This window comes from Centroberyx affinis, unplaced genomic scaffold (assembly GCF_046629955.1).
Source record: "Centroberyx affinis isolate AG114_WGS23_722 - 3 ecotype Tasmania unplaced genomic scaffold, CSIRO-AGI_Caff_v1 ptg003738l_1, whole genome shotgun sequence".
In the NCBI taxonomy this organism is placed as follows: Eukaryota; Metazoa; Chordata; class Actinopteri; order Beryciformes; family Berycidae; genus Centroberyx; species Centroberyx affinis.
In genome coordinates this window covers 27,501-47,246 of record NW_027281617.1, presented here as the reverse complement: position 1 = coordinate 47,246, position 19,746 = coordinate 27,501, and the positions used below count along the sequence as shown (strand labels likewise).

At 41.4% G+C, this 19,746-nt stretch overlaps 1 protein-coding gene across 1 annotated transcript; it reads left to right on the top strand.

The window, feature by feature from the left end:
• The first annotated feature begins 3,169 nt into the window (after positions 1-3,169).
• c1ql4b (complement component 1, q subcomponent-like 4b) lies at positions 3,170-17,015 on the top strand. Its single transcript, XM_071540871.1, has 2 exons — positions 3,170-3,730; positions 16,836-17,015. Exons 1-2 carry the CDS (start codon positions 3,191-3,193, stop codon positions 17,013-17,015), a joined length of 720 nt encoding a protein of 239 aa, XP_071396972.1. The 5' UTR covers positions 3,170-3,190.
• The last annotated feature ends 2,731 nt before the right edge of the window (positions 17,016-19,746 follow it).

Sequence of the window (19,746 nt, the reverse complement as noted above, 5' to 3'; positions counted from 1 at the left end):
AGCAGAACTGACAGTACATCCAAGTACACTTGTGCCTCTGAGGACTGAGAGCTGCCTAAATCGTTTACTCGCCTGTTTCTTGTGTAAATGGCCCCCAGACCAACATTTCTGCATAACTGTAAGTTATGTATTAACAATGTATTGACAATAAAAACCATTCGGAACTTGAGGCCAAATGTTTTTTTTTTTACAGATTCTAATGTGTATGTTTCTGGTACAAGAATATAAAACAGCATTAGGCGCTGTGGTGTAGTGACACAAAGACAAACTTGAAAAAAAAAAAAAATCCACTATTGTACAGTTAGCCTACCCCTCCACCTCGTGCATAAACACCAAAAAACAAAAAAACAAAACAAAAAAAACATATAAAACAATTTGCAGATTGATAAAGCAATGTGTGACTGCTGTGAAGGTAAATGAGAGAGAGAGAGAGAGAGAGAGAGGGGGGGGGGGCAGAAACAGAGAGGGAGGGTTGTCAGTAGCAATATGTCTTTCACCACTAACGAGGTCTGAAAGCTAGAGAAACACAGACATTGACAACAACCCTGACAACACCACTCTCCTCCTTTCACCCTTTTTCACTTCGCCATTCTGCATGATGCGTGTCAGTCTCAAATCTGCAGCCGACGTCTCCTGCTCGCGCTCCTGTCTCTTCACACCTGCTCTTCTCCCAAACAGAGCAGCGCGTGTAGTTACATCTTATTCGAACTTGTAAAAATCAAAGCTATCACAAACTTCTACATAACCCTGTGACTCAGATAGAGCCTGCAAATCAATTCATCTGCCGGCTGGACAATTACTCTCACGAAAAAGAGCTATCCCAGAATAAATTTTAGGAATATCACAGCAAAACTATAGGCTATGAATATTATAGTGACACCAGAGGAGATAAAAAAAATATATATATCATCAACTAGTCTAAGATAAGGTCGAAGTATCAGTGTTTTTTTTGTGGGGTATAATAAATGTAAAGTGTAAATAAATCTTAAATATTTTAATGAAAAAAACAACAACTGTTGATTAAACTATTAAACGATTTAGACATTTGATTTGTGAAAAGGTCACGGGCAGGATGGCACGGTGTGCGTGCGTGTGCGTGCGTGCGAGCGAGTGTGTGTGATCGTGGGAGGGCGGGGGAGCGAGAGTCGGCAGATGCTGAGGAGAGAAAAGCAGGACGGAAAATACAACAAGTGAGGGAACTGTTGCTCTGCAATAAAGTCGCTCCGCACGGGATTAATTCGGTATTGCGAAAGTCTTAAAGTAGGCCTAATTCGGCAGAAAATGTAAAACTTGTGAAGGAAGCGCTGCGCTACTTTGAAATGCGTGATTTATTTTATTTCATTTTTGATTTAGCCCGTGTCCGCTTGGACCGCCTGCCGAGTGAGTGCTGCCCCGAGAATTTGGAGTGGAAGGTCATGCCACCGTGCAAAACCTGGACTACATGCTGGAAGTCACAGTATTAGTGTGACTTTTAAAACCGCCCAGGCTGTTCGTGCTGCAGCGCAACTTCACCCGATGCGACTGACCGAAGCGCTCCGTCTTGGAGGATTTCCCTGCCTCCGTTTCTGTCCAGAGGACCGGTTTCCCTGCAGCGTTTCCATCTGAACCTGCAGCATGAGAAAACACTGAGCACCGGGTAAAAAAAATAAACTAGGTAAGTTGATCTATTTTTTTGGACGAGTTTCTCAAAAGTTTGCAGGTGGCATATCGCAAAATCGTTGTTTCACTTTGCTCTGATTAAATCTGGACTAGTGTTTATATGAAATTGAAGTGCCCATTTTAATTTAAAAGGGATTTAATTAAGGTAGTTTATTCGCAGTTAATAGTCTAGTTATTGGCCAAGACTGACCATAGCGATGACATGTAGGCCTATATCTTATAATTTCAGTGTATATGAAACCAATTCATTTGGCTGTATGTATGAATGTTACTGAAGTTGCCCATATCTTTTCTTTTATAAGCAATGACATAGAGACTCCAGGTGTTATGCATAATCCCTTTGTATCTTCACAATTTTTCATAGCACTTTAAATTGCTAAAATAAATATAAATGTAATTGTTTATAAATGTAAAAAATGCAGTCATCATTTGTCATTCATTTTATGTTACAATTTATGATGAAAGTTAATATGGGTATTTATTTTTTCATAATAAATAAAGGGCTTGATTTTGTTAATCCATGGATGCTAATTGTGTGATATCTTTGTGTGTGTGTGTGTGTGTGTATGTTTGTGTGTATGTGTGTGTGCGTGTGTGTGCGCGCGTATGTCTCCTTTTTTCCTTTAGATTACCCTATGTACAGAGGTTTGCTGTGGTCTCTGAGATGTTCTCTGCTTCATCAAAACTACCTTTAATACAGAAGAGTTCTCACATGCAGTGCAATTTTCCCTGACCTTTCTGACCAGAATTTACATTTTTAACGATCTGTAACAAATCTGTAATTTGAACTGAGGAGTCGACTGCAGACATAAATCTAATTCAGGCTGCCTTAACAATAAATAGTGAAGCGTGAGCCCTGCAAAAAAAAAAAAAACACAAGCGAGGAGGAAGGAAGAAAAGAGGAGAGACTTAGCAGTTTCCTTGTTCTTCTCTACTCATTCTTGGACAGACAAGTGAGCGCCCTTCCCTGTATGTGGTGGGTGAGATGAACTCCAGTGGGAATACTGTAGACCCCACCTGACAGCTCTCTGCCTGAGCAACTGAGAGAAATTCAGTGGAGATTCTGCTACCATAGTACTGGGAAAAAAAGCAATAGCTCAAGATCCCACATCTCAACTATGATGTTCATTTTTGACAAAAAATTGAAATAATTATGTTATTTTTGGCTCGCAAAGCGAAGTAATATTTTTAGCAAAAGGAAATTGAGAAATCAAAGGATACAAACCAAATGTATTGAACACCAAGGAATGGAAAAACCTATTTGTCATTCTCCCCCTGTCTTCTGATTTTCCCCGACTCCTGCCTGAGACTTGCCTGTCCCACTCCTAGAATAGCCCCCTCTTTTCTCCTCTACCCCACACAATCACCTGTTTCCCTCCTCCATCATCTCAATCCCCTAGTTACTTTCTATCCAGAGTTCAGTCTGGCCGGCACAACCATTCCAGCGAAGGGGGAGGAGGACTTCCTCACGCTGGCCGCCTCCCGGCTCAGCCGCAAGAAACGTGTCATCGGGGCTGGAGTCGGCGTGGCCATGGTTCTGGTCCTGCTGGTGGCCATTCCCTTATTGGTCCACACCACGAAAGGGGCCGGGTCTGGAGGAGGGGGCACCCATTATGAGATGCTTGGCAGCTGCAAGATGGTGTGTGACACTTTCACCCCCCCACAGGGAGAGCTGACTGCTGTCTCCCCTCAGCCCCCAGACGTCCCAGGGCGGAGGGGCAAACCCGGGTTCCGCGGGAGCACCGGACTCCCCGGTCCCCCCGGTCCCAGAGGGCCTGCCGGAGAGCCCGGCAAACCAGGCCCGCCCGGCCCTCCGGGGCCTGGACCTGGCGGCTACGTCCCTTCCTTCTACAGTCCCAAGATCGCCTTCTACGCCGGCCTCCGGAAACAGCATGAAGGGAGCGAGGTACTGAAGTTTGACGATGTGGTGACCAATGTAGGGAACTACTATGAGCCGAGCACCGGCAAGTTCACCTGCCCCCTGCCCGGCATCTACTACTTCACCTACCATGTCCTGATGAGGGGCGGCGATGGGACCAGCATGTGGGCCGACCTGAAGAAGAACGGACAGGTGAGACAATGGTGGGTGTGTGTGTGTGTGTGTGTGTGAGTGTGTGTGTGTGTGTGAGTGAAGAGTCTCCTAACTCTGTACACAAGGAAGATCTGATCTTGCCACAAACTCTCGGTCTGCAACTGTTAACCAACCAAAAAAGCATTTTGGAATATTATGTATCTTGGATAATAAGGTTTTGACCCAATACTATTCTATGGTGCCTATTTTCACTACCAATCAACATGTTAGCATGCTGGGAAAATATGGAAGACAAAGAAAAGTTGAAAGCATGTGGTTCATAAAAGGATGAGAGAAACGGGTTTCCTGGTGGCTCAGTGGTCGAGGGCCTTGTGGCCGCGATGTCCTGGTTTGAATCTGGCCTGGGACGTTTGTTGCATGTCATCTCTCTCTCTCTGTCTTCCCCTTTTTCTGTCTCTCACAAATGTGCTATGCCAGTGGAGCAGAAACGCCATAAAAATAATCTTAAAAAAAAAAAAAAAGATGAGAGAAAGAAACAAATTGCTATTCACTGAGATGAGAATTAGACTAGAATAACTCATTCAGTTTCTCAATCCTGATTTGGGTAAGAACTATCAACCCCTGTTTAATAATGCAACAAACAGTTTCTCTGGATACCATCAGGAAGCTTTCAAAAAGTTTCCCAAAGGCGATAGGTGATTTGCTATTTGAGGACTAAGAGGAAATGAAGGCAGAATGAAGAAACAGAAGTGTGGCTAAGAGCTACATATTTCTCTACATGGAGGACAAATGTTGTAATTACTTGTACAACTCGCAAAACCAAGAGAAGGTGGAGGAGAGAGAGAGAGAGAGAGAGAGAGAGTGAGAGAGTGACAGCTAAGCGATCAAGAGGATAACGATCCTCCATGTCTCAGTGGAACAAAGCCAAAATGCAACAGCTGGCTACTGTCCTCTGAGGAACTCTGACTTTAACACTAATAAATAAACAAGTAAAAAAAAAATGTCTGAAAGAGCCTTGAAAGCTTCCATCTGGAGATCCATGACAAGCTTGAAGAACTAAACCCTCACTCTGTTGAGGAGCTGTGAGTCTGACATGTGTGCTGCAGAACAGAAGAGTGACATCCCGGGGATTACCAGAGAAGAAGAAAAACTTGCTTTGCATTGTTACGAGCCAAGTCAAATCGGGCGGAGGGTTTGATGGTACAATAGAGGTTCCTCTACACATAATTTACACGCTACATGGACTGACAGCAATATGCTAGTGAGCCGACCATGACCCTGCTGGGCTATTGTTTATTCATGACAGACTGCTATGCCAAGTTGAACCATGCATTAGAGAATCTCCATCTCCAATAACTTTAAATAAGTCGGCCCAGAGACCAATAGTATTAAGAGACAAAGGTTAAAGGAGACAGATGAACAGTTTAAAATGCCACGTTTCAAATTGTACCTTATTAAATGAACATTTAAAGTAATGATGGCGTAACCTTTTTGCATAGCAATTATGCGGTAATGACCTGTCTTTTCCTATGTAGGCTGTATTTATTTAAACAAATATGGTTACATTAATATAATGTCAGGTGCAGTGCATTTTATCAGATTTTGCTTTTTTTTTTTTATTTCTTTCTCTGCTATGATTCCTGACATTCTCCCCTAATACACACATGGTAACATGGCTCTATTATGTGACCGTTTGAGTCTATAAAAATAGTTTTTCCCCATTTTATTGATTTGACAGGATGTGTATTAAGTGCACAGTAAAGAGGACAGACAGGAAAATGCCAGATATAATTGGGGGACTTGGTTTGTTGCGTGCCTTCACAGACATTGTCATTCCTGTCTTCTCCTGCTGTTAAATCTTTCATAGCCTTTAGATGAGATCTTCTCCCCTCCACCTGTGCCCCTCCTTTACACACACACACACACACGCGCGTGCGCACACACACATACGCACACACACTTTTACCATCCACACTTCTATCTTGGCTATTGACTTCTTCCCCATTAATTATCTTTTCCATCAACTAAATTATTTAACCCAATTCAATGCTGATCTTGCCCTCATAGTTTCATTCCACTCACCGGTGGCTCTTTGCTGTGAATAGGAAAGTGCTGTTGGAGCAGAGTGAACCGGTTGGGTCAATGAGAAAAACACAACCTTGGGGAAACATTGAAAAACTTTATTGAAAAAAAATATTTTCGGTGATGAAACTAGAAAAGTCCAGTTGTATTTAACAGGATATTTAGGACATTTATTACTCATGTATTATTATTGTTATTTTCTGGGTGGGCAATTTGTTCAGATAGTGTTGATTTTGTCCATTATGACCCTTCTTTTGTTTATTTTGAAAGAAAATTAAATGATGTTAACTATTTTTGTAGATATTTTTGTGAAAATTTGAGAATGAGTGAAGAGGTGCATAACAGTCTGTTGTGTATATATAGTGTGTGTGTGTGTGTGTGTGTGTGTGTGTTTGTGTATACAAGCATTGTCAGACAGATACTGAGATAGTGTTGATCAATGTCTTGTCAAAGGGAGCTGAGAATAAGACACATCCTGGGGAGAGATTACTGTACAGGGAGGCAGGCCACAGACAGGCTGACAGAGAGATCGAGGAACGAGAGAGAGAGAGATGGATGGATATTCAGAGAAGAACGGACAGAGGAGGAGAGAGACAGCGATAGGGAAGCAACATGGACAAAGAGGACAGATGAGGAGAGGAATTAAGGACAGGTGATAAAGCAATGTAAGGAGAGGAATGTTTGAGATTAAAAAAAAAATCAAACTTCCCACATCTGAGGTTCTCATATTGGCAGCTGATCTCCTTAACCATTGGTTTCAGTGTTCAGTGTGTTGCATCACTCAATGAGAGGAAGCTCCCTCACTCTTTATGTCCCATAACTCATCAAAAGATTTGTGTTGAGGTAGATGACCTTTTCAATAGATATATAATTCACAACCAGTATGTACTTTGCCCTTTACAATGATGAGCAGGGAGAGGGAGTATGAATATTTATAGTTGGCCCAATATGGGGAATCTGGGCTGGTCAGTTGGTCAGGGATGCTCTCGCACTAGTTTTGATGACTCCGGTGTGATTGCATCTCAACACCTCACCCGGAAAACGATGCTCTGCTATTGACACTCAGTAACCTCATTATATGGCAGTGGCATGAGGTGGGATTTGACCTATTGGAGGATGAGACTGGTGGACAAACTGATGCCTTATTAAGCCCATAGCAAAATGCTCTGACATGTAGCTCTGACTGTGGCTCTGCTGTGGCTCAGCCTTAAGGATAGAAGGTGTGAAGGTTAGAATGAAAGATGTATTAAAGGTATAAAGTTTAGAATTAAGCACATACAGGTTAGAGTTCATTAAAGATGTATGGATTAAAATTAAGGGTGTATAGGTTAGAATTAATGGGGCATTAAAGGTGTATTGGTTGAAATTTAAGGTTTATTTAAGATGTAGACTGGTTAGAAATAAAGATAAATTAGGATTAAACTGGAGAGTGAACGAGTGCTGGCTTCTCAGGAGCAAGTAGCAAAGACACTGTTGTAAAAGCTATTAATTTTCTTGCTGAATGCCATAAAAGTCCAGCAGAACGCTGTTTATTTATTCTGTACCTTTTTACTGAAACACCAAGTTTATGCTTGTACATAAAAATCTAAGATCTATGATACAGCCAGTAAGCTAATTAGATAATTGAATATGCTGAAAAGTTGTGGTGATGACAAGCTTGGACTCAATTAAAAAATTTAAAACACAACGCTGCTTGCTTTCAGTTAGTAGGTGTGGTGTAGCTACTGTCAGAGGCAGAAGCTGCTAATTACAGTATTTCAGACAAGGTGCCAGTTTGGGTCTCATGTGACATGTCATTACATGATTTTTCATTTATTCTATTTAGGTTTTGGAGCAGCAATGTTTCTCCCAACAGTAGTGTGTTGGTAGAAAAATTCAGCCTAATTTCTGTGTGCTACATTGATTCACTGTCTAACATAATGGCCCAAGATCATAATTGGGAATATTTTATGACAAAGTGTAAAATTCTACCAGACTTTTTTTATACCAAAATTCTTTATACCAAGCAGAATGAATCATCTCATGTTCTCTGCAGTCTGTCCTTTGTCTTTGTTTTTCTTGTCTTTTTCTTAAGAACACACACAGTTGTGTGCATGTCCATACACACAGCCATTATTCGACCATACATTTCTGTTATAATGGCTGAGGCCATTATATTCTGTAGACTAATAAGACTCGGGGCTTTGTATTACTGTGTTTTGTCATGCCTTTGTTGTTGTTCCTCTTTCATCCCCATTATATCATTATTTCTCCTCATCAAGGAAGCAGGGTTTTCTGTTTCATGACTAGTAGAGTGTCATAGTGTTTGATGATGGCAGGTTTCTACAGAACTAACATGTAAAAGGTTAAAATGTGCCTTGCATTATCAAAATTTACAAGGTTAGGTGGTATATCAAATTTAGTGGGGTATTAACTTTTGACCTGTAATACAGTTTTTTATATGATGAGGAGGCTTAAGGCAATTTGTCAGTTTTGACTATTGTGTAGCGTGTCTGTGTAAGGGTGTGTGTGTATACAGGTGTATGTGCCGATTGTAAAATACATCATGAGAATGATCTACATTCAGTGTGTCAATTCAGTATGGGGCAGTAAATAACTAGTCATTGACATTGTGCAATATCACTTAACTTCACTGCTCAGGCTCTGCTTTAGCTTATGCAGTGTAGGTAGAGCATTCCACAGAAACCCCTTTATATCCAATTAAAGCGTCGCCCCTGCCCTCAAAGGTTTCAGTCTAGAGCCAATTAGAGACTTTCTAATCAACATCTTGACACCTTAGGTCTTGAGTGTCATGGCAAAATATTAGCATTTAGTATGCCAATTAGGGTGCAAGTCTGCAGCGCAGGCAAAGGGTTTCATGTCGACCTCCATAATAGAAACAGGAGGCCTTCGGCTGGTACACATGGATAGAGGCACAAAGAACACAGCAGCATTTACAAAATGTGCCATTTCCATTGCCCTTCTTCTCTCTGTCGGGCTCGCTCCCAGTCCGCCCTCAGAGGTCCCTCAGGTAAGTTTAAGAGACCCTCTCTCAATCGCCTCGCTCCGCTCTGAGAGGTCTGTACATCACAGTGAATGAATCCTGTCAGTTTTATTACCAGAGGACCAAGGCACCACTGCAAAACGAAACAAAACAGAAAAAAAAAAAATAACAGACTACATGGACCGCCCACCTCCCCAATCTCATTTATGCCCCCCTGAAATAGGCACGCTTGATCAGTTTGTTATCCAACAGGCTCCCTCCCCATCACTCAAAGCCGCTCTCAAGTTTGGCTTCCTTCACCCGAATCCTGTGCTTAGACTGTTAAAAGTGCATGCAGCTGCTCACTCGCCTGTGTGCTCTCTTTCAAATTTCTGTTACCACACCCTCCTTTTCACCATGTATCCTTCCTTTCTACTTACCCCATGCCCTTCTTCACTGAGACAACACTCAGACATAAACATTATGTGCACCCAATTTGGGTTGATATTATTTTGACTTAGCATAAAAGCATAGCATAAAAATGAATCAAATCAGAAATAAATTTGAAATATATATAACCCTTTAATATGTCACTCAAATTAAGGGCGCACAGCTAAAAATATTGATTTTATTGCACATTTTTAACACTGCAAGTTTATTATTTCTGTGTTGACTAATTTTTTTCCTTCTACTCTTTCTCTCTCTCTCTCTCTCTCTCTCTCTCTCTCTCTCTCTCTCTCTCTATCTCTCTTTCTCTCTCTCTCCCTCTCCCCCTATTAAATGTTGCCCCCTAATGAAAAGTGGAGGCAGTGTAATCTTCTCCATTGTCCCGCGGGTGCTCCGTCTCTCCAACAGCAGCAGATCAAGTCAGAACAGCGCTGGGCCAACAGACAGAAATTCACTCCCTTGTCGCTATCAGTCTTCACTGCTGTTGACAATAATCCTGATTTGCCTTTCCCTCTCATTTTCACTCCCACAGCCCCAGCGCCCCTCCCCTCTTTAAGAAAACAAGGTTTCACTGTGATTGTTACTGATAGCTGAAACTGAGATTCATCTGCTCTGTGCTCAGTATCACAGCGCTCTGCGATGTGACATGCTTTGACTTGGATTTTACAATATTCAATTCATATTATCTTCAGAGATATTCAAATTCATTTTGATATGATGTTATCAAATATTAAATATGAAAACATTGTTTTAACCTACAGATTTATTCACTGCAATTTCACTGCAACCTACAGATTTATTCACTGCAATTTATGATTTTGATACATTACTGTGTTTGTTTCATTGAAGAAGACTACACAGATAATATTTAATTCATAGTTATACTCAAACTCTGACTAACTTGGCCGCAGGGTTTTATAGGAAGAGAATGCAACCATGAATGAATCATAAACATTACACATTAAATGTCAGCATCTCCAAAGTCTGAGCCGTGGCTAAGTAAATGGAAGCGTCTCCTAAAGAGTCAACTATAGAAAGACATAAATAACATTATGTTCTTTTTGCTGTCTAATTAGCTGATGTTCATGTTTAAAGGGCCATCACAGTGAAGAGGGGCAAATACTGTCTCTGTTGCAGCTTTTGTTATGACCCTTTAACATGCAGGCTATCCAGGTAGACTGTTCCCATGATGCCACGGACACTTGCTTGTTCATTACATAGTAACAGTACTTACATGGGTTGCATGCAGTTCAGTGCGTTCAGTTATTTTGATAGGTAGCCTAATATTGTCCAGGCATATATACAGTACTACACTAGATTAACTAACTAATACCTGTACGTGTTCTTACATACAGTTACAAGTTACAGCAGCTTGTCAAGCCTCACTGAAATGGGAGTACGTCTCAGACTCAGCTGAAAATAATATCAGGGGACTCTTGTCATTCAACCATGTAGGCAGATGTTCGCTTTACAAGATACCAGAGTCTCTTTCCTGTTATATTTTTCTTTAAACCTATTAGGTCTCCTCAGGGGAGCCGTTTGGTCCCTTCAGAGCATAACAATCTACAGCATAAAAAATCTCAAAATGTCTCATGCTATGTGGTTTTTTCAGGTGTTAACTCGAGATACATAAAAACCAGAGACAAAGAAGAATAAGAGCTGTTCTCATAGAGTGTCTGTGTGTGTGTGTGTGTGTGTGTGTGTGTGTGTGTGTGGGGGGGGGGGGGGGGGATCTTATCCTGACCTCCTACTACTATTTCATGGGCCCATTTGACCGCTGTAGCCTATCCTGCGCCCCCATTTATTGTGATTGTATGGAGTTATTGAGGAGTTGGAGCTATTAGGGAGGGAGCTGCCATGGCTGTTCGACTACCAATTACCGTAGCCTGTAGCCCTGTAGCTTGCCCTGACGCATCTGGAGTTTGGGAGGGGAGGGGGATACAGCCGGGGGAGGCAGGGGGGTCTCAGGAGACCTGCCACAGCAGCACGCCGTTAATCAATCCGATTTAGACTGGACAGGGACACGCTTAGTCGCTGCTCCCGCCAACACTGCCATGGCGGGGAGAGAAAATGTGTGCGTGACCTGCATCTCATTCTAGTGTAAGGACGAAAAAAGATGGATAGATGGGTCTAGAATGAAGAGATAGCGAGGGGGCTGCGAATGGGAGAGGGATGATGGAAGGGGTGTGAGGTGTGGAGGGAGAGACAACAATTAATGGAGTGATGTGAGTTGAATTAAAACAAAGGGAATGTATCGATTCATTTCTGTCTTAAGGAGAGGAAAAAAAATGTTCATCCTCTCTACATGGAAAAAAAACGCTCATATGGAGAAATATATCGAGTAATGAGTTAAATTGATGAAACCGGCAAAAACTCATTATTGGGTGGAGGATGAGGAGAAATGGTTAGTTGAGTTTTATTTGATATGTCTAACTGATCACAAGGGAGGGAGGGAAGCTTGATGACTAGTGGAGATGATGGACCATATCCTTAGTCAGACCCGTACCCAAGGCAGGAGACAAGGATGGAGTGAGGGTATCATATTTGCATTCATTAATATGTATGTGCTTGTGTACTCTATTTTCCACCATTAAATGGATCGTCTGCTTGAATAGTTGGTTACTTACCCAATGATAGTGCAATTCATTATAAGCTGATTTCCTTTTTGGGTGCAGAAACAACTCAGAACTTACAGAGAGTGGACAAAATAATGGAAACACCTAACAATACATGAATATCAAGTACCTGATAAGGAATAAGGCTGCCCTCCTTCAGAACAGCTACAGTCCTCCTTGAGATGCTGTTAACATCTATTCTATTCTATTCTATTCTATTCTATTCTATTCTATTCTATTCATACTGCATCCTGGACTGGGCGAATATTAAGATACTGGACCATTCTTTAAGAAGGAAAGCCTCCAGGTCTTTGAGGGTGGAATGAAATAGAAATCTACTTTGCACTCTGCGCTCCAGATCCTCCCATAAAAGCTCAGTAATGGTTAGATCTGGCGATTGGGGAGAGCATGGAGGGCATTTGGCTTCATCCTGGTGCTCATAAAGCCTCTCTTAAATTTGTTCGGCAGTGTGTATGGGGGCATTATCATCTCGAGTATAAGAACATCATGAGAGAACGATGTTTGTAGGAGAGGGTGTACCTGGTCCTGGCATCATATTTGTTGGCCGTTATGATCATGCAGAGTAATCGTCGGACCTAATGACTCCCTGAAGATGGCTGCTCATACCATTACAGCTCCCCCACCGTGTTTTGTTAGAGCCGAAGGCAGCCTTGGCTCTGGATCTCCTAAAATAAATCCATCTGGATGTAGAAAAAACAGGGAGCAAGACAACTCATCAAACCATATTACTTTTTGGAATTGCTCAGATGTCCAGGTTTTGTACTCCTTACACCAGGTTTTACATCTTTTCCGTTTCTGAATGCCAGCCCTGCGATATAACGTACCTGACATAACGTCAAGCTTTTTTTTTTTCATAAATGTATTCATTTAACAGGTACAATGAAATACAATATACATTAAGGACTAACGTCAAGCTTTTGTTGCAGCTATGTCATAGAGATGTTCTTTCAATTCTGTGCTATGTTTTTTAGGCCATAGTGTAGTGGTGTCTATCCCTGTTGGTGACCTTCAACTTGCGACCACTGTTCCTTTTTGCCAATGCAGTTTGTCAATGTTTGGAGTATATTGTCATGATTGTCAAGGCTGTTCTTCTTGCCATATTAAATAATTTAGCAGTTTTTGTGACCGATGAATCTGCATTGAGGCCCCAACTGTTTGGCTTCTTTGGAACTCATGTTGATTTGAAAACTCATACAAAAGTGATTGTGAAACCTCTTTTTAAGCTGAAATGCAGCTAATTGCCATTCATTGTAACATGGCTCACCTGTGAATTTGCCTTTGTAATTGTAATTTAGTTACTTCAGATTTTAAGTCCTTTTTCATGTGGTGTTTCCATTGTTTTGTCCACCCCCTGTAAGTTACACAATATGTTACAGGCCATTTACTCAACATTGTGTTAAGAACACAGGTGGGCCCCAAACGCAGGATACAGACAGGGTGGTGTGGGTAAGGAAAAGGTTTTATTGTAAGGAGGAGCGGGGCTTGGCGTGAACGTGGGATGAGGGGAAGCGTGGCAGGCAGGGGTAGCTTGGAGGCTAGGAGGTTGCTGGCAGGCAGGCAGGCAGGCAGGCAGGCGGGTCCTGGGTGATGGTCCTGGGATAAGAGAGGCTGGTTAGTCACAGGAAACACGAAGAGACAAAGTCACTGGTAGGGCCCAATCCCAATGTTCGCACTCACAGACTCACAGACTTTCACGTGCATTCCCGACAAGTCCGCGAGGGTTCAGGGCTGTCCCACTGTGAAATCGGTAAGTGCGGGAGGGCTCACTGGTGGACTTTATGAGCCCTTTATGCAGACTTTCAGCAAGTCCGCATTTCTGTAGACTTTGCTTGAGGGAATTACCCACAGTTCATAGTGTTTGTGACGTTAATATTCATGTATGTGGAAAATATCAGCCAATACACCCGATACAAAAGAATAAAAAACATAATTAAGGAAAAATAATCACAAAAAACAATTAACAAGACCTTAGAGAGAAACAGGAATGAAAGGATGAAACTACATGCAAGATACAGTTAAAAGAGAAAACATTGCAACATTAAAACAGAATAAACAGCTCATTTGAGAAAAAAGAAAGTTAAGATTTCCTAAATGTTTAAGAAGGATGTTAGATACTGCTAATATAAGCAGCATGTAATATAGCCTTTATGTGATTATTTGTGCTCATTAAGTTTTATTAAAAGTGCCTTTTGCTTCCAACGTACCTCCTACTGTTTCTTTTTTATTTTTATTTTTTTACATATTTACATATTGTAATGATGTAGTGCAGAATGCAGAATGAAGAGTATTTTCTATATCCATTAGCACAGTATAAACTTTGCAATGTTGCAAAATATATACCTAGGCCTATTTAACATTATTCATCAACATTTTTTTCATTTTAGCTTAATAATGCTGTTTAGACAAAAGTGCAAACAAAGAGTAAATAACAAATTGATTAATTGACGGGAGATAGTAATGTCTGACGTCTTCAAGGCAACACGTGATACCACAAAGTGCCGTCCCATTCCTCCTATACCATTTCGAGCCCTCATGACTTCTCGCACTCAGGCACTACAGCCGCGCACACAGGTGACGTCAATTAAGTCTGTGAGGGCTCAGGGCTCAGTCCTTAGGGGGGACATTGGGATTGGGCCCATATTGGCCTTGAAGCGTAACTACCACTGAGGTTGAAACAACAATCTGGCGAAGAATGGTTGAAGAGCCGGGGTAGATATACTGCAGGCAGATGAGCTGATGAGAGGCAAGTGAGCCGACTGGGAGAGGTGATGAGCCGATTGCGGACAGGTGTGCAGGATGAGCAGAGCCGGGAGCCAGGAGAACGAGGAAGGGAGACCACGCCCACGCCAATACACACACAAACAAAACATAGACAGAGAGAGAGACAGACAGGGGAGCACTGGGAACACAGGGAAGGGGAAACACTAGGGAATCTTCTCGGGGTACCGCCACGGCCGTAACACATTGTATGGTTGAATACCTCTGAAATAATGGCCAAAATTTGCTAGAAACAGTTGATAGCTATTGATGTTGACGAGGCATAAGCAGCGTTAGTAATTCAGCGGCAGCAAATAAATTGCCATATATTATCATACTAATGGATGTTTGATATGGCATTCAGCATGTGTATGAGTGCACATTGGCTGTATTTGCTGGAATTGTTTCCTCTGTTTGACAGATGAATAGACTGATATTCCAGTGAAACATGTCTTCCCTGATACCATCTACAATCCCTATCAGACTCTTCTCTGCAACAGGTGGATCAGGTGTGAAAATCCCCTGGAAAAATCAATAGAAATAAAGGAAGGTTGTGCTCTCGAATGGAGGTGCAGGGTCAAAGATCACTGAACACCTCATCTATCTGCCCATTGGACAGGAAGATATCTATACTGATGACATTACAAGAAGATCTCAGAGCGAAACAGGAAATAGAAAGGCACGGATTTCATCTAGATAAGGGAGTGGGAGTAGGGGTGGGTGGGAGACCGTGATCAGATAAAAAAAAGATAAACCTATTAAAAAGATCAACCTATATGATAAAATAGTGGATTTGAAAGAAATAATTATGACCAATGGAAACTGAAGTGGAAAGTATTTGTTATAATAATAATTATTATTTGTTATTAGTATTTGCCAACTTTGGGATTCTGCCAGTAACGCATTGCCCTATTGACTCGCTTTATACTTGCCTTGGTCATATGGAACACATACAGAAATCCATATTCCTACAGTGTCCCATGCCTCGGCCCTGTAATTAACATTTAGATGGTCATGATGAAGAAGGCTGAACTGCAGGAGATGATTATTGACTTGGGGCTACAAGAGAAGACTAAGCACTCAGATAAGAAACAGAGTGGAGGGCGTGGGTTGGGGGAACAGAGAGGGTCAGACCGATATATCAGTTTGCCAACATATTGGGCTGATATTGGCCTTTAACGGTCCCATATTGTGTAAAACGGGATTTCCCTTGCCTCTTTGATTATAAAGGAGTGGGATGTGCTATCTAAACATTGTGAAAGTATCAAAACGCATGGTAGCCAACTAAATCCACACAATCCTTATTAGAAAACCGAGCCTCTAAACGAGCCATTTGGACTTCTGTAACTTTGTGGCGTCACAAAGATACGCTCATTATCATTTTTTTAATAAATAATAAGCTAACAAAGTGTTTTTTCAAAGCAGTTGAGCGGTTGTCATTGTTTATTACCGGAGAGTTTTCCCTACCTGTAGCTGCCTGTTCTGCTGTGGTCTGTGGTGTCTCACGATTCCCTCTTGAAACGGTTAGCCAATCAGAACAAAGGGGTCGTTAATATTAATGAGCCTTGAAGGCACAGCAACAGAAACAGCCTGTTCTTGGCAAGGCTCAGAGAGATGCTGGAAAATGAATGTGTAAAAATGGATTGAGAGTGTTTTTGGTACATGACACCACACAAACAGCTTTGAATGGACCTCAAGACATAAAATAAAACACTGGGAAGTGTAGAATATGGGACCTTTAATGAAATATCAGACATCGGCCAGTCAGTGTCGTCCACTGATGATATGATGGAGGTTCCTTCCTGACCACAGCTACATAAAAACATTCTGTAGAACTTGCAATGAATTTTTATTTTATTTGCACACTTTATGTATTTGTTTGATTGATCAATAATGTTTTTTGTAACTTAATTCTTCATTTAAAGGTATAATGTGTCCCAGAGTTTCCCATACCATTGAATAGGTAGGTTGGGTCACCCTGCCTTAAAAACAGCTGCTAACCATGAAAGAATTTCATTTGTATGGGCTTCAGTGGAGAGTTTTAGTGTCCCATAATGGTATAAATGCTCTTTTAGAGGTTTTTAGTATTTTCGTATCAGCCTTCAAAAACCTGCATCAGTCAAACCCTAAAAAACACTCTGAAACATAAGCATGACACTGTTTATCTACTTTATGACTTATCTATGGCATTTGCTTTCTGTTTATATATCTCTTTCCATCCTGGCAACCCCTCCTCATCTTTTCTGTGTCTTTCTCTCAGGTGAGGGCCAGTGCGATCGCTCAAGATGCCGATCAGAACTATGACTACGCCTCTAACAGCGTCATCCTACATCTGGACGTGGGGGACGAAGTGTGTGTACAGCTTGACGGGGGCAAAGTTCACGGTGGAAATACCAACAAATACAGCACCTTCTCTGGCTTTCTCATCTACCCTGACTGACAGTATACTCACATTCTTATACTCTCTCTCTTTCTCTCTCTCTCTCTCTCACACACACACACACACACACACACACACACACAGACACACACACACACAAAAAGCTGTTTCCCATCGTAATCAAGAAAAATTTTCCTCTCCTTTCTGCATATAACATGCCATGCTTTCATCTTGTAATTTGTCATTCCCATGCACTTCAGTACACGATACATGTAATAATATGATCGCAAATAACAGTCAAATAAAGAGAATTTGTGTAAAAATGAATATAATATTGTATATATTCCTAGTTAGCATTTACTTCTGATACACACATCTGTGTAATCTTTATTCTGTATCATGTACAGTATGTGTAAGCATGGCTAAAGTACATGATTCACATCTGTTTTGCACACACACACACACACACTTGCAGACACGCAGACATTAACTGAATTTCTCCTATCTGTTGTTACATTGAGACAAGATGACCATTTCAGCCACCAGTCTGAAATCGAGTGAAATGATCTCTGAATGTGGACTGTAAATCGAAGTGTGCGTATTTGGCCACAGCCTCCTGCCTCGCTTCTTCGCTCTGAGATGGATTTTCAATACTGTCGTAGACACCAAAGGAGAAAAGTCATGAATATATTGATCGGAACTGATGATACACCCAACACCATGAACATAATCCAGCATGTTGTATGTGTGTCTGTGTGTGTGTGTGTGTGTGTGTGTGTGTGTGTGTGTGTGTGTGAAAGTGTCTGTGTCCATGTGTTGGCCCTTCAGGTTGTGTGCGTAGGCTCAATGAAAAGTGTTAAGTTGTTAATTTTACCCGCACAGCCTCTGACTCCAGCTAAGGGAGAGGCATCAAGTTGTCGTAACAGTCCCTTAACACACACAGTATATCAATACCGAGGTTTAGCTTTGAGATTTTCCCTGAGCCAGAGCTTATGACAGAACCTCATCATGTCCCGCTAATGAGCTCAGACGTCTTCTTTTGCTGCCATCATGGCTCTCCTCCTTCACTGTCCAGTCACACACCGATTTGCAACTACCATTTCTACTTCTGGTGGGAGATGCAGTTTGTATTTTTTGAAAGAAAATACTGACTTTAATTTGCAGTGACTATATCCATGTAAAGATGTTTTTGCAGGTGACTGTGGCCATTCAGTTATTGATGTTTTACCGTGCCATTTATGTTTTCTGTGCCTTATGTTGTGTCTGTTTCATTTATGCTCTCGACACGCATGAGACAATTTATCAGAATTCCCCTTTTGAATCCAAGCTCATGAATGTGCTGCTCCACATGATGCAACAGCAATCTGACTGGATTTCTTATGAAACCTTTCCACATGGGCAGTTCAATGCAAAATGTTGTTACTCACACTTAGTGCACTGACTGTGCATCTTTGCATGTAAGTGAACGTAACATACTGCTGTAAGTCCCAACATGCAGATCCAGGTTCAGTCTGTGTGTTACGAAAACCCCTGTGGCAATGACAGAAACAGACACGTGTCACTTTGTTTGTAATTCAGATTTTGCATTCAGTGTAATTCCAAATATGTCTGTGTAACCAAATTATTATAGAAAAAGAATATTATAATCTGTTGTTTTTTTTTGTTTTTACATGATAGTATGCCTGGACAGGTACAATGCAAAACTCCTTTGAACACATCTATTGTAGCTGTAGTGCCATGCAAAAGGAGAGGTTCAGTAGTAGCATATTGTTATAACGATACACTTCTTAATATGCGTGGCAGAGGTAGACCCAACAAGCGACGCAGACCCCACTGTGTGGCTTTTGAAGCTTGATAGCATGTGTCCTGGTAAGACTTGGATGTGAATCTCATCAGCACGTCATTATTGTGCTGTGACGGAACTGACATCTCAACACTGTATATTGTACAGACGCACCTCTGAGTGGCTATACATAACCTCTGTGCCACGCTGCATCCTACTCTGTGTGTGTTCTCCGGCACTGTTACCTTTGTTAATTAACAGTATGGATTCATTGATGTCATTGTACTTTGCAAGCTGAGCTGTGTGTATTTGTTATGTATGATATCAGCATAGATTTACTCTGCCCTAGAAGACCATGAAACACAATAAAAAAAAAACAAAGTGTCAGGATTATGCTGCTGTCACTGAGTCGCAGTAAAACCGGTGCCTTCTTTATTGCCTCCTTGTACATTACAAGAACTCAACCCAGCAGAACCATAAGATTTAACTGACTATGACATCTGTTGTGATATGTGTTCGCTTTTCAGTTTTTTTTATTTATTTATTTATTTTTATTTTACTTGATTACAGATCTCAGGACTTCTGCAGCATTTGTGTCTGACTCCAACTTACAGTATCACAGAACCAGATTCAGACTCCATATGTTATTCCAAGTTATATTCAGCTTATTCAAAATGTACAAATATCTCCCAATGCTGCAACAGGTGAACAAAGACTAACCTGTTGGGGCATCATTTCTGATTCAGGTTTAGTATCAGCACTATGAAATAAAGATAATTGGATGTAAACACCTTTGAGGAGTCCATAATTAAAAAAGCTTTAGGAGAGTTGATCACTTTGGCAAATATTGATTGTGCTGTCCGAGATCATAAGCATTATGTAGGTGAATCCTGTTTCAATCATAAGACATGCAACTGTAGGCTACTGCTCAGTGAGCTGCTGCTCACTCTGCCCTCAGCACACCACCCCGCTGAAAGTGAAATATTGGCCGAACAGAGGTCTCACCTC